General features: G+C 53.2%; 1 protein-coding gene across 1 annotated transcript; it reads right to left on the bottom strand.

Moving 5' to 3' along the window:
* Window positions 1-612: 612 nt before the first annotated feature.
* SDHB (succinate dehydrogenase complex iron sulfur subunit B) lies at window positions 613-15,102 on the bottom strand. The gene is made up of 8 exons (XM_041419673.1): window positions 14,993-15,102; window positions 12,514-12,638; window positions 10,980-11,065; window positions 6,904-7,040; window positions 6,408-6,524; window positions 4,261-4,362; window positions 3,435-3,557; window positions 613-817 (listed from the first exon to the last, which is right to left on the bottom strand). The coding sequence occupies exons 1-8, from the start codon at window positions 15,065-15,067 to the stop codon at window positions 740-742; spliced, it is 843 nt and encodes a 280-aa protein (XP_041275607.1). The 5' UTR covers window positions 15,068-15,102; the 3' UTR covers window positions 613-739.
* Between the last annotated feature and the right edge of the window lie 1,239 nt (window positions 15,103-16,341).

The raw sequence follows: 16,341 nt of genomic DNA, 5'->3' as shown, positions 1-16,341 counted from the left end.
CAGGTAAAAATAGCAGGAGAAAAAGGAAGATGCACCCCTAAAGAATCCAATTTTCTTAGGATTTGGAGTAGAAATCAGGAATACAAAGCAGGGTCCCCCAGGGTGGAAAGATAACACCTTGCTCCTAGTGGAACTGGGATCTGGAGGTAAAAATATCAGAGAGAATATTATTCTACCTTAAAACCCCTCATTTTATTAGGATTTGGACTAAAAATCAGGAATACAAACCAGGATCCCATGGGGTGGGACAGGATACTTCACTCCTGGGGGAATGGGATCTGAGGTAAAAATATCACAGAGAAAAAGAAGATTCAACTCTGAAAAATCCCACTTTCTTGGGATTTGGACTAAAAATCAGGAATGTAAATCAGGGTCCCAAGGGGTGGGACAGGACACCTTGTTCCTGGTGGATCTGTCCCCATCCTGCCTCCTGGGAGCTCCAAACCCTCAGTTTTGGGATTTCAGGCTCAGGATCCCTCCACCATTCCCTGTTCCCAGCCAGTCCCAGGACTCCCAGCTGCTCCAGCCCCGAGAGCTCTGCGATGGCAAAACGCTCCATGAAGGGAATTAATGAATGAATAATAAATGAGTAATAAAGGATGGAGCCCGTGCTGTTCTTTACAGCCTTTATTGCAGGTGCACAGTGACCCTGGCACAGGTGTGAGGGTCACTCTGGGGTCACTCCGGGTCACTCCAGGTCACTCTGGGTCACTCTGGGTCACTCCAGGTCACTCAGCCCTCAGGCAGTCGCTGCCTTCTGCTTGTAGGTCGCCATCATCTTCTTGATCTCAGCGATGGCTTTGCCGGGGTTCAGCCCCTGTGGGAGGGGCAGGTCAGAGCCTGGGGGGGCTGCAGCACCTCCCTCCCTCCCTCCTTCCTCCCTCCCCTCCCTCCTCCTCATCACAGCCCTACTGAACTCCCAAGCCCGCTGCTGTTCCACCTTTTTTTCCCTAAAACCTGGAACTCAGCTGATACCCTCCTTCCTTTCAAACTCCAGGAGGTCACAGGATGGGTTACAGTTGTAATATTGCTATTCCACCTTTTTTTTTCCCCAAAAAAGCTGGAATTCAGCTGGTTCTGTCCTTTTTTTTAAAAGCTGGGAGGTCACAGGATGGATCCAAGCCACAGCAAACTCACAAATCTGCTGCTACTCCACCTCTTTCCCCCCCAAAACCTGGAACTGAGCTGGTTCTGTCCTTCCTTCCAAACACTGGGAGGTCACAGGTGGGATGCAAGCCACAATAAAATCACAAACATGTTGCTACTCATAGAAATACTTGGTACAGGAGGTGCTCAGCACCCCTTTTTTCCCAAAAACCTGGAGTTCAGCCAGATATTCTCCTTCCAAACCCTGCGAGGTCACTCAAAGGCTGCATCCAAGTCACAGCAAACTCACAAATCTGCTGCTACTCCACCTTTTTTCCCCTAAAATCTGGAATTAGCTGACATTGTCCTTCCTCTCTGCACTGAGCAGGTGCTCAGCATTCCTTTTTCCCTAAAAGCTGGAGTTGAACTGATTCTGTCCTTCCTTCCAAACCCTGGGAGGTCACAGGATGGATCCAAGTGACAGCAAACTCCCAAATCTGCTGCTACCCCACTTTTTTATCCCCCAAAAGCTGGAATTTGGCTGATATTGTCCTTCCTTTCTGTGCTGGGAGACTGCAGGACAGATTGAAGTCATAGCACATGTGCTGCTACTCATTAAAATATTTGTTAGAGGAGCTGCTCAACACCTCTTTTTTCCCTAAAAATCCCAGTCCAGCCTGACATGAGCCCTCCTTTCCATGCCCAGGGAGGCTCAGGACACCTGGGCCAGCTCTGACTCCAGCCAGGCTGGGAATTCCAGAGGGTCCAGGTGCAGCTGTGCCCCATCCCAGCCTCAGTTTGGGGGCAGACTGGGAATTCCAGGGGGTCCAGGGCCATTCCAGCCTCAGTTTGGGGGCAGACTGGGTTTTTTCCCTAAAAATCCCAGTCCAGCCTGACATGAGCCCTCCTTTCCATGCCCAGGGAGGCTCAGGACACCTGGGCCAGCTCTGACTCCAGCCAGGCTGGGAATTCCAGAGGGTCCAGGTGCAGCTGTGCCCCATCCCAGCCTCACTTTGGGGGCAGACTGGGAATTCCAGGGGTCCAGGGCCATTCCAGCCTCACTTTGGGGGCAGACTGGGAATTCCAGGGGGGACTGGTATAGTTCTGTCCCATTCCAGCCTCAGTTTCCCCAGGAAGAGTGGCCCAGCCCAGAGCAGGACGCAGAGCTGGAGCTCCCCTCCTGCCCCTGGAGCCAAACTCTCCCCTGGAGCTGGGCTTTGATGGGGATCAAAGAGAGATTCAGGACAGAATTCCAGGTTTGATGGCTGTCTGGATTTCCAGAGGCAGCCTGGGAACAGCCTGACCCCAGGGGTGTGGGGTTTTCCTGCTCTGGGATGATGGAAGCTGTGGTGTGACAGGGAGCAACTCCTCACTCCCAGCTCCCAGCAGCGGGGCTGGGAAGAGGCACAGCCACACTGGGAAAAATCCCTCTGCTCTGCACAGGAAGGGCTTAGAAATTCCTTGGAGCACTCAGAAATTCCCAGGAGCTCTCCTGGCAGGGCCCTGCTCCCAAATCCTGGGATCAGAGGAGGAAAAGCTGATCCCAGCTCTGCTGGGAGCTCCGGATGTTCCCAGGCTGAGCAGAACAAGGAAGTCTGGGGATAACTGGGACCTAAAAGGATCTTTTCCTAAGGAAACCAACAGGAATTCCAGAAAGATATGGAAAAAGGATGGGGAGACCTCACTGTGGCCTTGCTGCAGCTCAGGGGGGCCTGGGAAAAGCAGGGATGGGGACAGGCAGTGACAGTATAAGGGGACATGGTTTGAAGTGACAGAGGGGAGGTTTGGGTGGGATATTGGAGTAAATCCCTCCCTGTGAGGGAGGAGAGGCCCTGGGATGGAATTCCCAGAGCTGTGGCTGCTCCAGTCCTAGAGGCATCCAAGGCCATCTTGGATGGAGCTGGAGCACCCTGGGACGGTGGAGGGTGTCCCTGCCATGGAATGAAAGGAACTTTAAGGTCCCTTCTGATCCAAACCACTCCAGGAATCCACATGCTGGTTTAGGTGGGAAATGGGGATAAACCTCTCCCTGTGAGCGTGGAGAGGCCCTGGGATGGAATTCCCAGAGTGGCTGCCCCTGGATCCCTGGCAGTGCCCAGGCCTGGCTGGAGCAGCCTGGGCCAGTGCCATGTCCTGGTGCCATGGCAGGGCTGGCACTGCCACTGCGACCTGACTGCTCCCCCCATGCCAGGCTGTGACCCATGTCCCCTCCATGCCAGACTGTGACACTGCCCCAGTGACTCGTGTCCTCTCCATGCCAGGCTGTGCCCCATGTCCCCCCTGTGCCAGCCCGTGTCCCCCCACGCCCCCGTGTCCCCCCGTGCCAGCCCATGCCCCTGTCCCTGTACCTTGGGGCAGGTGCGGGTGCAGTTCATGATGGTGTGGCAGCGGTACAGCGAGAACGGGTCCTGCAGCTGCGCCAGGCGCTCCTCCGTGAACTCATCGCGGGAGTCGATCATCCAGCGGTACGCCTGGGGACAGGGACACTGCTGGGACACTGCTGGGACAGGGACACTGCTGGGGCACTGCTGGGGACAGGGACACTGCTGGGACACCGCTGGGGATACACACACCCTGCTGGGGACATGGACACTGCCAGGGACACAAACACTGCTGGGGACACACACCCTGCTGGCACTGTCTGGGGATCCCACAGTGACACCGCCCCAGGAGTGCCAGGCCAGGCCGGTGGCACTGATGCCAGAGGATTTTATATTCTGCAGTTTTCAGATCCTGTGCTGCATTAGTGCCTAACTCTAAACTCCACACAGCCTGTTCTGTCAGCTGCTGCTCTCCCGTTCTGGTCAGACACAACAATTCCTCTGCAACTCAAGGACACCCTCCAGCCTCGGGCCCCAAAAAGTATAAACAAAATGAGTTGGGGGCAGCAAACTGGGGGTAAATGACTTCATTACCTGAAGCTGTAATTGGAGCACTAACCCCTGACCTGCAAATGGGGTTAAAAATTTGTAATTGTCTGAAAAACTCGTGCCCATTGTCCATTTTGGGTGTAGCCTTGGAGGTTTCTGACTGCCCAAGGTGTGCCTACTGAAGGCCTTTAATAAATACTCCCTTTATTCTCTTAATCTTGTCTAGCCTCTGTTCCAGGCTGTCACCCCAAGGCATTGACACCAGCCAGGTGACACTGGCAGGTGACAAAGTGTCCATCCTCACCTGCATGAGCACGGCAGGGCCCAGGTACTTGTCCCCATTCCACCAGTAGCTGGGACAGCTGGTGCTGCAGCAGGCACACAGGATGCACTCGTAGAGCCCGTCCTGCAGGGAGGGGACATGGCAGGCTGTCACCGCGGGGCTGGTGACACAGGGATCCACCCCTGTCTCCACGGAGCAGCTCCTGTGTGAGGCAGCAGTTCCTGAGGGGAACAATCCCAACCCTCCCAGACCAGGGCCAGCAGCTGCCCCTCATGGCCCCACCAAGGTCCTCGTGGCCCCCCATGGTCCCTGTGGCCCCCCAGGGTCCTCGTGGCCCCCTTCCAGCTCAGGGTATTCATTCCACGGTTCCAGGAGCCACACAATGGACCAGTATCTGGGACAGAAAGGGAAGGGCACAGCCTAGAGAGGAAGGGGAAACTGCTGGGATCTCCTGCACTCCTGCCTCAGGTTCTCCTGCACTCCCACCTCAGGTTCTCCTGCACTCCCACCCTGGCTCTCCTGCACTCCCACCTCAGGTTGTCCTGCACTCCCACCCTGGCTCTCCTGCACTCCCACCTCGGGCTCTCCCCACTCAGTTCTCCTGCACTCCCACCTCCTCCCAGCCCATTCCAGCCAGCACAGGCAGGGATTTGTCCCCAGTGGACAATCCCAGGTGTGCCCAGCAGGAAGGGAGGGCAGAGTCTGCCTGGCAGCTCTAGCCCATTCCAGCCAGCACAGGCAGGGATTTGTCCCCACTGGACAATCCCAGGTATGCCCAGCAGGGAGGCAGAGTCTGCCTGGCAGCTCCGGGTGCAGCCTGTCCTTGAGGGCACCCTGGCATGGGGAACGGGGCCAGTCCTGGATCACTTCCCTGTTTTTAAGGGCAGTTTTCTTCCAGGCACAGGAGTTCAGTCCATGTGGAAGTGATCCAGGCAGCTCTGCTCATTCCTGCTGGAACCAGGAGCTGATTCCTCATCCCGCACAGGAAACTGAGGAGCTCAGGGTCCCCAGAGCCTCCCTGTGGCCCAGCAACTTCTCCCAGACAGAGACAGAGCCCAGCCTGGCTTAATTCACATTCTTGAAAGTTATTTTGGGATGAAAGTTTGAGTTCAGGGAGATTCCTGGTGCCAGAATTCCCAGAAGCTCCTAACAAGCCTTTGGGAAGAGCTGCCAAGCCCCGAGGGCAGAGCTCCCTCTCCCCACTCCAAATCTCATTTTTAACTGCACCACTCCAAAGGATCAAGGATTTAAAGGAAATTTTCAGCCAAATTCAAGTTTCTCCTGCAGAGGGGCTGATCCCAAAGGGAGAGGAATTCCAGCACAGGGATCAAGAGCCATTTTCCAGGGCTGGCTTTTGGGTTTCCTTTTTCCTACGTGGCTGGAAAGGGACTCCCAGGGCAGGGAAAGTCCCTTGGGAGCTCTTAGGGATCAGAGAAGCTGGAAGTGCTGCCCCTGGACAGAGATTCCTGCAGCCTGTGCAGCCCTGGGGCTGCTCAAGTGTCACACCAGGGGCTATTATGGGATGTCAGCTCAGCTGCAGACACACAGGAGACACCTGCAGTGTTTCCCTGAACCCCCTTTGCTCAGCCTCCCTTCCTGCTGTTCACATCCACCTCTCCCATCCCAAAATGGAGATTTGGTGCCTCCACAGGAGAGCAGGGACAGGCTGAGCTTGGAATCCTGGAATGATGGATCCATCCTGGCAGCTCAGAGGAAAAACTCCTCCTGATCTACTGCTAATCCCTGTGGCAGCCACGGAAATCCACCCCAAACCTTGGCCGCACAACCAGCCTTGTAAAGAGCTGTTCCTCATCCACCCTCAAAAAACTCCCCTCAAAATCCCCCCTGCTCAAGACAGACACCCCAAATCTTGCACTCTGGCTCTTCCCAGCTTTCCAGGCTACAAAACCCCAGGAGGTGGGAGCACAGCCAGACACCCTCTCCCCACTGCTCCAGCCTGGAACCTGTAGAGTGCTCCCAGTAGCAGGAATTCCACAGGGGATGGGATGTGGAGGAATGGGATCAGAGCCCCCCTGGCAAGCCCAGCTCCCTGCCCTGAGCCAGCAGCCCCAGCTGTGGGATCAGGTGTGGGACTGGGAAGGGGCTGAGGGCTCAGCTGTGACCCTGGGCTGCCCTGGGAGGGGTTTCAGCACTGAAACTGCAGTGACCAGTTTCTGGCGATCCTCTATGGACTGCAGGTACTGCTGCTTGCCCTCCTTGGACTCGTCCTTCTTCTTCAGGTAGGGCTCGATGGATTTGTACTGGGCGTAGAAGTTACTCAGGTCCTGGGGCAGGAAAAGCACAGGCATCTGGTTATGGGGCTGAGGAGAAACAGGGAACATCCCCAGCTGGATCCACCCCAAATCCCACCCCTGCTGTCCATGCCGTGGGGCCCTGACCCCTCCCTTCAGCCCCACCCTCGGGGCAGAGCCTCTTCCCAAAATCCCACCTAAATCCCCTCCTGGCACAGCTTCACGCCAAATTCACACCTGAACACCCGACCAGGAGGTGCCATTTCCTCCCCAGGTCTGCCACATTCCAGGCCAGCACACATTTAGTCACTGGGACCCACCCAAGGGACGAGTGAGCCCTGACCCGGTGGCAGCTGGCACGCCCTGCTCCCAGCCCTGGGTGTCCCCTGGCTGCTGCCAGCCCTGCACTCACCGGAACCAGGTCCTTCACCACGTACATGTGGGGCAGGGGGTAGATTTTGGTGACTTTGCTGAGGTCACTGTCGATTTTTTTGATGCAGGCCAGGGTGTTGCCCCCCGCGATGTTCATGGCGCAGGAGCCGCAGATCCCTGAGGGGGAAAAGCAGAGCCAAGTGTGGGATTCTCCCTGCTGGCCCCAAAAATCCCCCTGGGCTGTCCTGGGGAAACTCTATTTGGTCTTCCCAATCCACCAGGACCCCAAAAAGCCTCTTCCCGACCTGACAGGGTCTTGGAAAACCCCTTCCCAACCCACCAGGGTCCTCACCTGTCCCAGAAAATCTCCTGGAAAGGCTCTTCCCAACCTTCTGGAATCCTCACTTAGCCAAAAAATCTCTTCTCACCATACCAGGGTCCTCACCCATCCCAGAAAACCTCATCACAGGTTCTGGAAAAGCCTCTTCCCACCCCTCCAGAGGCCTCACCCATCCCCAAAAACACCCTTCTTGTTCTATCAGTGTCCTCATCTGCCTTGGAAAACCTCTTCCCAACCTGTCAGGGTCCCAAAAAACCTCTTCCCAATCCACCAGAGTCCCAAAAAACCCCTCCCACTGCACCAGGGTCTTCATCCATCCCACAAATGCCCCAAACAAGAAGAATGCTGGAATTCACCACTGGGGCTGAACATTTTTAAACTTCAGCAGGGATCAAACATGGGAGCTGCTTTCATCAGCACCAAAATCCCTTTTTCCACGGGGCAGCTCCTTCCCCAGCAGCAAATGAGGGACCTTGAGTGTGATTTGGGGAGGGGAGAACATCCAGCTCTGCTTTCGGATTTGGGGCACGAGGCGGGAGCCAAAAGAGGCATAAAATAAATTAAAAATAGAAAAACACAATAAAAAATGGCATTAAAACGTGGGGAACTGCTGCAGCCTCCTCAGCCAGAGAATCCTAGGGCTGGCAGGGATGGAAGGGACCTCTGGGAATCATCCAGCCCAACCCTGGAGCAGGTGGCACTGGAATGTGTCCAGGGCGGGTTTGGGACCTTGCTGGGCATTGTCCAACCTTTTTTGCCCCTAAAAGCCCCAATTCAGCCTGGTTTTGTCCTTCCTTTCTGTGCTGGGAGGTCACAGGACGGATCCAGGATGGAGTAAACCCACAAGTATGTTGCTACTGATGGGATTAGCTGTCAGAGGAGGTCAAATGCCCCAAACAAGAAGAATGCTGGAATTCACCACTGGGGCTGAACATTTTTATACTTCAGCAGGAGGGGCTCAGCACCCCTTTTTCCCTAAAACCTGGAATCCAGGCTGACACTGCCCTTCCTTTCACAGCCTTTGAGGTCACAGGATGGATCCAAGTGACAGCAAACTCACAAACCCTCACAAACCTCACTCCAGCCTTTTTCCCTCTAACAGCTGGAGCTGGAGTTCCACTCCAGGGAAAGAACTTCTTTGCAAAGGTTCAGTTGGAATTTTTGTGTTTTAATGGAATTTTAGTGTTTTGTGGCTGCTGCTCCTTGTCCTGTCTCTGGGCACCACTGGGAAGGGTCTGGGACTGGGACCATCCCCTGGCACCTCCTGGGAATATTTGTAAGGATTGATGGGATCCCCTCTCAGCCTCCCCATCTCTGGAACAAACAGGCCCAGCTCCCACAGCCTCTCCTCACAGAAGGGGAATAAAATACCCCAAGTCATCCCCAAAATTCAGGAATGTAATCCCATTCCCCCAGGCAGGGCCCCCTCCCCTCGTGCCCATTCCCAGGGCACAAACTGCCCTCCCAAAGGTGACCAGAGGCAGCAGGGGCACAAAAATAGCCCAACAAAGGGATGAAATGACCCCTCTGAGGGTGTCCCAGCCCCTGGCACTGCCACGAGGTTCCTCCCACTGCAGAAAGGCTCCCAAGCATTTTTCAGCCAGCTGGGGTGGGGAGCAGGGCCTGCAGCAGGAATGTGGGACTGGGGGAGCCACAGAGGGTCAGGATGGAACCAGCCCAGCCTGAAAACCCATCCTGTCCAGGGAAAATATTCAGGGCAAGAGTTCTGTCTGGGAGCCCCACTCCGTGTGGAATTCCTGCCTTGCCATGCAGATTCCAGAGGAAAAGGTACCTTGGGCATGCTGCTTTCCATTCCCACCCCAGACAAAACATCCCCAGGTACTGCCTGCCCTGAGACTGCCCCTGCCTGCAGACCCACCTCGGTAATGCAGAGTCATTCCAGACAGGAATGCAACCCCACAGCTCAGCACAACCTGAAATCCAGAGTCATTCCAGCCTGGAATGCACTCCCACAGCTCAGCGGGACCCTAAACCAGAGCTACTCCAGCCAGGAATGCAACCCCACAGCTCAGCAGGACCCTAAATCCAGAGTCATTCCAGCCAGGAATGCAATCCCACAGCTCAGCAGGACCCTAAATCCAGAGTCATTCCAGCCAGGAATGCAATCCCACAGCTCAGCAGGACCCTACGACCCTAAATCCAGAGTCACTCCAGCCTGGAATGTGTCCCAGCCCCTGGCACTGCCACGAGGTTCCTCCCACTGCAGAAAGGCTCCCAAGCATTTTTCAGCCAGCTGGGGTGGGGAGCAGGGCCTGCAGCAGGAATGTGGGACTGGGGGAGCCACAGAGGGTCAGGATGGAACCAGCCCAGCCTGAAAACCCATCCTGTCCAGGGAAAATATTCAGGGCAAGAGTTCTGTCTGGGAGCCCCACTCCGTGTGGAATTCCTGCCTTGCCATGCAGATTCCAGAGGAAAAGGTACCTCGGGCATGCTGCTTTCCATTCCCACCCCAGACAAAACATCCCCAGGTACTGCCTGCCCTGAGACTGCCCCTGCCTGCAGACCCACCTCGGTAATGCAGAGGCATTCCAGCCAGGAATGCAACCCCACAGCTCAGCAGGACCCTAAATCTGGAGTCATTCCAGCCAGGAATGCAACCCCACAGCTCAGCAGGACCCTAAATCCAGTCATTCCAGCCAGGAATGCAATCCCACAGCTCAGCAGCTCAGCACGACCCTAAATCCAGAGTCACTCCAGCCTGGAATGCACTCCCACACCCCAGCAGGACCCTAACTTCAGAGTCATTCCAGCCAGGAATGCACTCCCACAGCCCAGTGTGACCCGTGACTCAGGAGTTTTTCCCAGGGGAAGTCTGAGAGCAGCCCCAAACCAGATTTGGGAGCAGCCACAACCCCAAACCACCAGTGCCCTTTTCCTCACTCCACCCCTGCCCTCGGCCAAAGGGCCAGAGAAGATTCCTGGAGCTGTTCCTCGAAGTCCCGAGTGCTCTCTCCCAGTTCACCCAATCTGATTCCCACAGCAGCACTGGCACAGCCCCCACTGCTCCCATTGCAGCCCTGCCCGCTCAGCCTTGCCGCTGGAATCTCTCCCTGATGTCCCCACGCACTGGGAGGCAGCTGAAGAACCAGACTGGGAGAGAAACTGGAACAACTGGGAGCTCTGGAAGGAATTACTGGAGCTGGCAGCTCAGAACTGTGTCATTACACCCTGGGAGCACCAACTCCAGCTTTACTCCTTGGGTCACTCGGGTGTTTTATCCCCAGAGGTGGGAGGGGACAGGGGTTCTGTGCAGCTTTACTCCTTGGTTCCTTTGGGTGTTTTATCTCGAGTTCGGGGGAGAGGGGTTCTGAGTTTTACTCCCTGGTTTAACTGGGTGTTTTATCCCACAGTGGAAGGAGAAGGATTCTGAGCAGTTTTACTCCCTGGTTCATTTGGGTGTTTTATCCCACAGTGCAAGGAGCGGGGTTCTGAGCAGTTTTACTCCCTGGTTTATTTGTGTGTTTTATCCCACAGTGGAAGGAGAGGGGTTCTGAGCAGTTTTACTCCCTGGTTTATTTGGGTGTTTTATCCCACAGTGCAAGGAGAAGAGTTCTGAGCAGTTTTACTCCCTGGTTTATTTGGGTGTTTTATCCCACAGTGCAAGGAGAGGGGTTCTGAGCAGTTTCACTCCCTGGTTCACTCGGGTATTCCATCCCCAGGGGTGTGAGAGCAGGGGTTCTGAGCTCCCTGGGGCTCCCACAGTCAGCACACACAGCATTCCAAGGGCATTCCAGGTGGGAATGTGCTGTCCTTACCCTCCCTGCAGGACCTGCGGAAGGTCAGCGTGGAGTCCATCTCATTCTTGATCTTGATCAGGGCATCGAGCACCATGGGCCCACACCTGTGGCACAAATCCCAAATCACCAACCCTGCAGAGCCCCCAGATGCAGGGTCTGACCCCTGCACCCACACTCAGCAGCACCTAAAAGGGTTTTTAAAAATTCCCACTAATTCTGTGTGAATCCCAGGGATCAAACAGGGATCTCTGACCAGCAGGGCAGCCCAGGGGCAGGGTGGGTCAGACTCTTGTGACCACTGAGTGTACGGCCAACCCAAAGCCAGTGACCTGTGCTGGCCCCTCTGCCCCTCTCTGGGTCAGGCTGTGACAGCCCTGCCTGGCCCCGTGAGTCATAAGGGACACAGGACAAACACTTGGGGACAACTTCTGTCATTTTACACCCAGGGCACCACCCAGGGATTATTCACTGGGGCAAAGCCACCCCAAAACCGGAGCTGCGGCTCCTGTGGAGTTTGAGTAGGGGCTGGGTGGGAGGGGGAGCTCCTGGAAGGGTTTGGGGGGGATCCCTCAGGAAGGGTCTGGGGTGGATTCCTCTGGAGGAGCTCCTGGAAGGGTTTGGGGTGGGTTCCACTGGAGGAGCTCCTGGGAAGGGTTTGGGGTGGATCCCTCTGGAGGAGCTCCTGGGAAGGATTTGGGGTGGATCCCTCTGGAGGAGCTCCTGGGAAGGGTTTGGGGTGGATTCCTCTGGAGGAACTCCTGGGAATTCAGGCCCAGCATCCACAGGGAGGTTTCTGAGCCCCTTCTTAGGATCCCAGGGAAGCAGGAGCTGCTCTGGGAGGCCACAGCCAGGTGTGGATAAACCATGGAATGGGTAGATAGAGCTCCCACCTTCTCTCCCTGGGAATCGTGAGCTGCACATGGAATTCCCTCCTGGAATGCAGTATCCCAGAAGGGGCTGGGCTGGAGGGACCTTCCCATCCTATTCCCAGGGGCAGGGACACCTTCCTCTACCCCAGATGGCTCCAAGCCCCATCCAGCCTGGCCTGGGACACTTCCACAGCTTCACTGGGAATTCTGTGCCAGCCTCCTGGGTAAGAATTCCTTCCCAATATCCCATTTAAACCTCACCCAGGGAAGAATTCCTTCCCAGTATGCCACCCAAACCTCTCCTCTTCCAGTTCAAACCCTGTCCCCTGTCACTGCTCCTGACACCACCTGGCCTTGGGAAAAGCTGCTCTCCTTCTTCTTTCTTCTTCCCCCAAACTTCCCACATAAATCAAGTTTATTAAAGCCACCATCACCCCTTTAACCCATCCCAGGGATGGTCCAGAAATGTGGAAAATCTGCTTTTTCCTGGGATAACACCCACAGTGCCTGTAGAAAATCTGCTTTTTCGTGTGGAAAACCTGCTTAAATCCACTTTTTCCTGGGATGACACCCACGGTGGCTGTGCCCACAATGAGCTGCTCTGTGCCAGAGGGAAGCAACCCTTCCTAGCCATTCCCTGGAGCTGGGATTGCTCCCTAGCCCCATTCCCAAGGGACACCCACTTGTTCAGGTCCACCTCGTAGGTCTGCATGCGGGGTTTGTCCCCGGCCTTGTCGGGGTCCCATCTGTAGATGGCGAATTTCTTCAGCCGCGGCGCCGCCGCCGCCGTCTGCGCCTGCCGGAGCACCTGGATCCCGGGAAAAACAGCCTCAGATCCCACCCTGGATCCCGGGAAAAACAGCCTCAGATCCCACCCTGGATCCCGGGAAAAACAGCCTCAGATCCCACCCTGGATCCCGGGAAAAACAGCCTCAGATCCCACCCTGGATCCCGGGAAAAACAGCCTCAGATCCCACCCTGGATCCAGGGAAAAACAGCCTCAGATGCTGGGAAAAACAGCCTCAGATTCCACCCTGGATCCAGGGAAAAACAGCCTCAGATCCAAGGAAAAACAGCCCCAGATCCTATCCTGGATCCAGGGAAAAACAGCTTCAGATCCCAGGAAAAACAGCCTCAGATGCCATCCTGGATCCCAGGAAAAAAAAAAAAAACCTCAGATCCAGGGAAAAACAGCTTCAGATCCCACCCTAGATCCTGGGAAAAAACCAGCCTCAGATCCCATCCAGGGAAAAACAGCCTCAGATCCCACCAGGAGGGATCCAGGAGGAGATAAAGAGATGGATATGAGTGTATATATTAAAAAACATATTAAATATATATGTATATATATATATAAAGATTTTAAAAGATAATAACTACATACATTTTTACACACCTATACACACAAACATGATAAATACGCTTGGAATTACGTGTGGGTACCAATGTGTACACCATGTGCTGTGTGTATTCACATTATTATTATATTGTGTGTACTTATATATCATATATTGCATTACATAGATTATATAGCACATTGCATGTGATATATATTCATAAATATGTGTATATAAACATAGATGCACAAATGTATATGTATGTGCAAACACATGTGCACATTGTTTATGGTGCATTTTATTTATAAATTATATGTGTTTATAAATTATATGTATGCATTTGTATATTCTACTGACTGTCATTATAATGACATAATTACATGTTCACTTTATTTATATACTGTGTTTAAAATTATAGTTTATGAATTTATATATCCTACATATACTCTATGTATTTTTAGAGTGTATATTACTCATGATATAGAACACATCATATTTGCATTTTTATATATATATATACACACACATACATATGTATATATAAGTATACAATGCATTTTCTATGGAACAAATTCATATATTCTATGTATGCTTATAAATTACATGTATTTATAGATGTGTTTGTAAATGGCAAGTATTTGTATATTGTGCTGCATGTGTAACTACAATAATATAATTATATTTTACATCCATATATCTTTATGCATATGTTTTATATACCTTATTTATATATATAAGTATTATATATATATAATGTCTGTAGATAAATGTATATACACACATTATATTAATATATTTATAAATAAATATAAACCCATTAAAATTACAAATACATAAATGTATATAGAGATTTTTACATTCACATGTTTATATATAGATAAAAGATAAGTATTTTTATATAAATTAAAATATTTTATATAAATACATCCTGGGGCTCCCCCTGCCCAGAGCCAGACCAATATTCACAAAATTCCGACCTCCACCTGCTCCTGGATCCACCAAACCTCAGCAGCTCTCCCTGCCTGGTTATCCAGGAATTCCTGAGCAGCTCCTGTCTTCCCGGGATCACCCTCGCCCTGCTCCCACTGCTCTTCCCAACCTTCTCCTGGAATGTTCCCACTGCTCTTCCCAACCTTCTCCTGGAATGTTCCCACTGCTCTTCCCAACCTTTTCCTGAACCACTCCCCAAATTTCCTGTTGTCCTTTATCTCCCTAAACCCTTTCCAGACCCTTCCAGCTGCTCTCTGCCCCCAGCCCCCCCGCTTTTCCCGGCCATTCTTCCCCTAGTTCACCTTCTCCTGGATCTGTCTGCCCCCAGCCCCTCCTGCCCCCTCCCTCCATCCCCTTCTCCCGCTCCTCCCCTCTCCCAAATCCCACACACCCCCACATCCCCTCTCCCACTGACCCTATTCCTTCCCAAATCCCACAAACCCCTCCAGCTCCTCTGCCACTGACCCTATTCCTTCTCAAATCCCACAGACTCCTCCAGCCCTTTCCCAATTCCCCCTTCCAGACCCCACAGACCCTCTCCAGACCCTTCCCCACAGCTCCTTCCCCCCCTCTTCTCCCACCCCTTCTTCCTCCCTTTTACCTCACCTCCTCCTGCCCCCAGCCCCTTCCCTAGCCCTGCCCTCCTGTCCATCCCTAATTCCCCCACAATCCAGTTCCAGACCCCACACTCCAGCTCCAGCCCTGTCTCCAAAGCTCCCCCTCACTCACTGCCCTTCTCTTCCACACCCCTCCCGGACCCCTGTAGCCCCCGGCCGCCTCCGCCACGCGTCCCCCCGCTCCACTGCCAGCCCCCACGGCCGCCCCGGCCCCTCACCGCCCGCGGTCCGGCCCGCAGGAGCCGCGCGGGGACTCCGCGCCTCAAGGAGACTCCGACCGCGGCCGCCGCCATCTTGGCGCTGCGTACTTCCACATGCCCCGGAAGCACCCCCTCACCGCCATATTGTGGTCTGACGGGAAGGGGCTCCCGCCATTTTGAGTGTGGCGGCGCCCTCAAGAGAGGCGCCATGTTGGGTGTGGCGCGCCCTGTGGGACAGGGGTGGCGGGGGCAGGACGCCCAAAACCCCCTTTTATTTTCCTAGATTCCCCTTTTTCTTTCCTAAATCCCCCATTTTCTTTCCTCAATCTCCCTTGTTTTCTGTCCGTTAATTCCCAGCATCATTATTTTGCATGGAGATGTCTGTGCTGCTACCCGCCTCCTCAAGGGGACCTGCCCCAACATCAGTGGGGCAAATGGTGGGTGCTGGGGAGCAAAGAGTCCCAGAGACACTGAGGTAGGAAAAGCCCTCCGAGGTCCCTCCAGGACCTTCAAGTCTAAGCTGTGGCTGATCCCCACCTTGTCCCCAGCCCAGTGAGTGCCACATCCAGTCCTTCCTTGGACCACTCCAAACCTCCCTGGGCAGCCCCTGCCAAAAAAAAATGTCCCTGTTGGAAATGATGTAACTTTCCTAATTAGTTTTTAATTAATTGTTACAATTACTTGTAAGCAGTGCCCACTTTTAGCAAGCATAAGTTAAACTTCTTCACTGCTCTAGATTCTTACTACTATTTTAATCATTAAATCACTGAAACCTTGAGTTTGTTAAAGCTAACCCTGACAAGCTTCCATAAAGCCAAAGGGAGTTGAAGACTGGACATCTGGGATCTCAAATTTATGGACCTTTAAGGACACTGGAGAAAGAAGAAGACACAGAGGAGACTGAGGCCTGGAAATCTGGGGATTCCCAATTGAAAAACATGAGAAAAGGATGATAAAAGAACTCAAGAATGTGGCCCAGCTTAGCATGAAGAATGAGAGATCAATAACCAATAGTGGACAGGCTGCTAATCAATGAAGAGCGTTATTAGAACCCATGACCACTAATTTCTGTGTTAAAAACATGTAGATAAATGAAATAATTTTGTATTGATGTGGAGGCTGGAGCTCTGTCAGCCACACACAAACCCTGCCTGAGAATAAAGTGATGCCTGACTCACCAACACCACAAAAACAGTGGTAGAGACAATTTTGGAGGATTTTAGTAACTTCCTCACCTCTCTGAGCACTCCCACTGTTTCCCTCCCAGTTATTCCCGACATAATTATTAATTAATAATTAATTATTAATTATTTGGTTATTTAATTCCCCAGCTTTTTCCTCACAGCAAATTCATTTATTAAGGGAAT

The sequence above is a fragment of the Onychostruthus taczanowskii genome, unplaced genomic scaffold (genome assembly GCF_017590055.1).
Source record: "Onychostruthus taczanowskii isolate IOZ18803 unplaced genomic scaffold, ASM1759005v1 scaffold61, whole genome shotgun sequence".
NCBI classification, from domain to species: Eukaryota; Metazoa; Chordata; class Aves; order Passeriformes; family Passeridae; genus Onychostruthus; species Onychostruthus taczanowskii.
Note: the sequence above shows the minus strand (reverse complement) of the source record. Positions and strands in the feature narration are given on the sequence as shown.